General features: G+C 60.5%; 1 protein-coding gene across 5 annotated transcripts in view; it reads left to right on the top strand.

The window, feature by feature from the left end:
• Positions 1 to 4,513, top strand: part of VPS52 (VPS52, GARP complex subunit) — a 5,486-nt gene extending 973 nt beyond the window's left edge. For 2 of the 5 annotated variants that reach the window (XM_025213996.1, XM_014524012.2), the window contains 15 exons: positions 6 to 181; positions 265 to 415; positions 637 to 737; positions 845 to 977; positions 1,205 to 1,262; positions 1,363 to 1,496; positions 1,599 to 1,754; positions 1,867 to 1,985; positions 2,383 to 2,506; positions 2,686 to 2,781; positions 2,963 to 3,070; positions 3,241 to 3,306; positions 3,429 to 3,540; positions 3,892 to 4,010; positions 4,142 to 4,513. In XM_025213996.1, coding sequence (XP_025069781.1) covers positions 9 to 181; positions 265 to 415; positions 637 to 737; positions 845 to 977; positions 1,205 to 1,262; positions 1,363 to 1,496; positions 1,599 to 1,754; positions 1,867 to 1,985; positions 2,383 to 2,506; positions 2,686 to 2,781; positions 2,963 to 3,070; positions 3,241 to 3,306; positions 3,429 to 3,540; positions 3,892 to 4,010; positions 4,142 to 4,288 — 1,797 coding nt within the window. In that variant the 5' untranslated portion in view covers positions 6 to 8 and the 3' untranslated portion in view covers positions 4,289 to 4,513. Of the gene's footprint in view, positions 1 to 5; positions 182 to 264; positions 416 to 636; positions 738 to 844; positions 978 to 1,204; positions 1,263 to 1,362; positions 1,497 to 1,598; positions 1,755 to 1,866; positions 1,986 to 2,382; positions 2,507 to 2,685; positions 2,782 to 2,962; positions 3,071 to 3,240; positions 3,307 to 3,428; positions 3,796 to 3,891; positions 4,011 to 4,141 lie in introns of all 5 variants that reach the window. The other 3 variants (XR_003095989.1, XM_014524009.2, XR_003095990.1) reach the window with 3 other exon arrangements.
• Positions 4,514 to 4,747: the final 234 nt, after the last annotated feature.

Below are 4,747 nucleotides of genomic sequence, written 5' to 3'. Positions count from 1 at the left end.
CCCAGGGCATGGAGCAAATGCTGAGCACCTTCCAGTGCGACCTGAGTAGCATCAGCTCGGAGATCCAGACACTGCAGGAGCAGTCAGTGGCCATGAACCTGCGCCTCAAGAACCGCCAGGCTGTGCGCAGCCAGCTCAGCCAGCTGGTCGATGAGCTTGTTGTGCCTGCCAACATGATCAGGTGTGGGGGCCTGGGGCAATCCAGGGGCTGGGGGAGGGAAGTGTCTTCTGGGCTGCCCTTTCATGACTCTATCCCACCTCCAGTACCATTCTGGAGGCGCCAGTAACAGAGCAGGAGTTCCTAGAGCAGCTGCACGAGCTCAACAACAAGATCAACTACGTGAAGGAGCAGGCCTTCCGTGAGACAATGGCCTGCGCCGATGTGCAGCACGTGCTGGAGAAGCTCAAGGTCAAGGTGAGGGTCCATCCTCCCTCTCCCGTGTGACCTAGGCTTAAAGGCCGGGGGGAAGCATTCCCTGAAGGTCATGGGTCAGGGGTCTTCCCCATCCTTTTCTTCTTGTTCATTTTTGCCTGGAGGAGATGTGGACTTTCCTCTCCTCCCTGCTTACGCAGGGGGCTCCAGCAGCCTCATGGTGCCCAATGACTCCCATGACATCTCTCTGCTTCCCTGAGCAGGCAGTGACCAAGATCCGGGAGTTCATCCTGCAGAAGATCTACTCCTTCCGCAAGCCCATGACCAACTACCAGATTCCCCAGAATGCTCTGCTCAAGTACAGGTGAGCTGGGGGTAGGGTGACCTTCCAGCATCCTCCTCAGCTTGGGGCAGCAGCTGGGCAGGCTCCTGGAGACTCACAGACACCACCCCTCGCCTCATGTCCTCCAGGTTTTTCTACCAGTTCTTGCTAGGGAACGAGCGGGCGGTGGCACAGGAGTTGCGGGAGCAGTACGTGGAGACCATGAGCAAGATCTATCTGTCCTACTTCAAGTCCTACACCAGCCGCCTCATGAAGATCCAGGTTGGGACACGATGCTGCTGGGGAGTGCAGGGCCCCCAGCCCAGGCAGGAACATGGCTGGGGGGCATGGTGGGAACTCAGTGGGATGACTGGGCCAGACTCCCCCATATTACAAGCAAGGGGCAACGGTGCAGCCCTGTGGTGGTGAACCTCCCTGGCTGCCTGTCTGTCCTGTGGGATGCGGGATGGGGCTGGGGTCCTGGTGCTGACTGTTCGTCTGTGCTGCAGTATGAAGAGGTGGCTGACAAAGATGACCTGATGGGCGTGGAGGACACGGCGAAAAAGGATATCCTGCTGCCCCGGGGCACGGGGCAGGAGGCAGGGAGGTGTTGGGTTGGGGGAGGAGCAGCATCTCCCTTGTGTTCCCCTTGACTCGTGAGCCCCACGCTTCTTCTCCAAGCCATCGCTGAAGAATCGCAACACCATCTTCACACTGGGCAATCGGGGCAGTGTCATTGGGGCGGCCGAGCTGGAGGGGCCCATCATCGTGCCACACACGGCCCAGAAGAGTGATGTCCGTGTGAGCAGGGGTGGGGGAGGGCAGGGGTCACCACCGGGGGTCCCCCAGACCCTTGACAGGGAGGGTTCAGAGTTCACTTCCCCTGCTTCCCCCACATTGCAGTACCCCTTCGAGTCGCTGTTCCGCAGCCAGCACTACGCTCTGCTGGACAACAGCTGCCGCGAGTACCTCTTCCTCTGCGACTTCTTCATGGTGACGGGGCCCAGCGCCCAAGACCTCTTCAACACTGTCATGGGCAAGACCCTTGCCATGTTCCTGGTGTGTGTGTGTGGGGGGGGGTGTTACAGCAGGCTGGAGCTGTGGCTGGGGTCTTGCTGGGGCAGGGGGCACGGTGCAGGGGGGTCGCATCCTCACCTGCTGCCTTCCCCAGAAACACATGGATGCCTACGTGTGCGACTGCTACGACAGCATCGCTGTCTTCCTGTGCATCCACATCGTCTTGCGCTTCAAGGCCATCATGGCCAAGCGCAACATCCCGGCTGTTGACAAGTAAGTGCCTGGGGACATGTCCCACACTGTGAGCCCGCTGCTCCCAGCCCTTATTCCCCCCCCCCCTTCTCCCAGCTGCATCAGGGCACAGACACCTGGCACTGGAAGGTGCCAGCATGTATGAGCAGCAGAAAGCTCCCTCCCACACAGCGCCTCTGCAGCACCAAGAGCACCATCAGTAGGGACCAGAGTGAACAGGCCATGTCAAATCCTGACTTGAGGAGTCTTGGTTTCCCTTGCTCTAAACCACTAGACACTGCTCCTATTTCCAAATGAAGATGGACCCCAGTAGTCCTGGGTCCCAACCCCCCGCTGCTTTGCTTTAACCGACTGGGACCCCACCCTCATCCCTGAGCTGAGCTGGCATCTGGTGTCTGACCACCTCCCCCGCTGGTAGGTACTGGGACACGCTGCTGGAGATCCTGTGGCCACGCTTTGAGTACATCCTGGAGCTGAACATCCAGAGCATCCAGAACATGGACCCCCAGAAGCTGGGCTTCCTCGACACACGCCCCCTCTATGTAAGGGCCTCGGGCTAGGGGCTGGGGTCTGTGCAGCCTGTGGGGTGGAAGAGGGAGGCTTTGCCTGTGGTGTATTGGGCGCACTCCCGCTGTGTAGGTGTGAGGTTCTTGAGGCTTTGCCAGGGGTGTTTGGAGGGTGCAGGGAACCCTGCAGTACTCTGACCCTGTTGCCCCTCTAGATCACGCGGCGCTACGCAGAGTTCTCCTCTGCCATCGTCAGCATCAACCAGACCTTCCCCAATGAGCGGACCCACGCCCTGCTGGGGCAGCTGCAGGTATGGGGCGGGCAGGGAGGGGTGGCAAGTACAGCACTGAGCAGAGCCTTGCAGCGGGCAGGGGAGCTGGTGGCATGTCCCTCCTCTGCAGACAGGCTGGGCATGCCGGTGGAGGGGACTCTGGTATCTGGGGGAGGCAGGTCCTGTCCCACTGATGCCCATGCACCTGTTCCCTACCCAGGTGGAGGTGGAGAACTTTGTGCTGCGGGTGGCGGCAGAGTTCTCGTCACGCAAGGAGCAGCTTATCTTCCTCATCAACAACTATGACATGATGCTGAGTGTCCTTATGGTAACACCCCCCACATGCTCTCGTGGGAGTGACTCCCAACCCCCTGCTCCCCATCCAAATAGACCCCTTGTCTATACAGTGCATCAGGGCTGTTCCCCTGCCTGTCCCTCCCACCCCCAGCCAGTGCCCTGGGGGTCTCAGGTCGCAGTGGATCCCTGTTCTCTTTGCAGGAGCGGGCAGTGGAGGAAAGCAAGGAGGTAGAGGGCTTCCAGCAGCTACTCTCAGCCCGGACTCAGGTGAGTCACCCTGTAGCCTGCCCCTCCCTGGGGGCATTGTGGGGCTGGGGCAACCGGGCTATCTGTCCTCTCTGTGGGCCTCCTCAGTTCAGTGTCTCGGCACCCTGCGCCCCCCCCCGCAGGAGTTCATCGAGGAGATCCTGTCACCCCCCTTTGGCGGGATGATCGCCTTCGTCAAGGAGTCAGAGGCTCTCATCGAGAAGGGGCAGCTGGACCGGCTCCGTGGGGAGGAGGGTATGGAGAAGGGACCCTGGTCCAGCCCCTCCCCGCAGCCCAACTCTCACCCCCTGCCCCTGGCATACGATGAGCCTAGAACCCCCCACACTCCCCTGACTCTCAGCTACACCAGCAGATGTGGGATTTGCTGGGCTCCCCTGAGCCCTGATGCCCCCATACCTTGCATCCTGTTACTGCACAGCAAGGACAAGGGGGAGGTTAGGTGAGACCTACTCCTCCGTCAACTCCCAGCCGCACAGCACAGTGGGCCAGGTCAGTCTGGCCTGCCCCTACCCTGGCTGTGTCTCCCATGCAGGGGTTGTGGGGGAATCTCAGGGTGCCCTGACCCCGGGTGCCATCTGCCCCCAGCCCGTGTAACCCAGCTGGTGCGGGGCTTCGCTAGCACGTGGAAGACCTCTGTGGAGTCCCTGAGCCAGGACGTCATGAGATCTTTCAGCAACTTCAAGAACGGCACTAGCATTATTCAGGTGGGGCATGAGGCAGCCTGCCTTCCCTAGTTGGGGGGCACCAGCTGCTTCTGGGTCTGGGGAGAGACTCGGAGGAAGTGGTGCGAGCCCTGTGCTGCCCTGACCCCTGTGCCTGACTTGTCTCCCTGCAGGGGGCACTCACACAGCTGATCCAGTATTACCACCGCTTCCACAAGGTGCTGTCACAGCCTCCCCTGCGTGCCCTGCCTGCCCGTGCCGACCTTATCAACATCCACCACCTCATGGTTGAGCTGAAGAAACACAAGCCCAACTTCTAGGGCCCCCTGCCCAACGCAGCACATGGAGGGCAGAGCAGCTGTTCCCAGCACAGGTGGGACCAGCTCTCTGGCAGCCCACCCCATGGCAGGGGTGGGGAGGTGCTGCAGGGATGGACTCTGTGTTTTTCCCCCACCCCATACCCTGGTGTTTGTACGTGACAGTCTGGTTTTGTCAGGTAACAATAAACTCTCTCATAGTATCAGCAACCTCCGGTGCTCTGTCTGGGGTCCGTGGGGGGCAGTGGGGCACTGAGTACAAGTGGGGGTTGGGATAGTGGTGCTGTGGACCCACCTGCTGTAGAATGATTCACTGTGGCCCCAGTTCAAACCAGGAGGGCCCCTCTCCCCTTCCCTATGCACCTGATACCCTTCCCAAAGCTGGGGAGCCAGGACCTTTCTCAGCTCAGAGGGGAGTGGGGGGCCAGTGCCTGCATCATGCTTTCGATTTCAGCCCTAATC

Source organism: Alligator sinensis, unplaced genomic scaffold, assembly GCF_000455745.1.
Source record: "Alligator sinensis unplaced genomic scaffold, ASM45574v1 scaffold634_1, whole genome shotgun sequence".
NCBI classification, from domain to species: Eukaryota; Metazoa; Chordata; order Crocodylia; family Alligatoridae; genus Alligator; species Alligator sinensis.
This window is presented reverse-complemented; position numbering and strand designations above follow the sequence as displayed.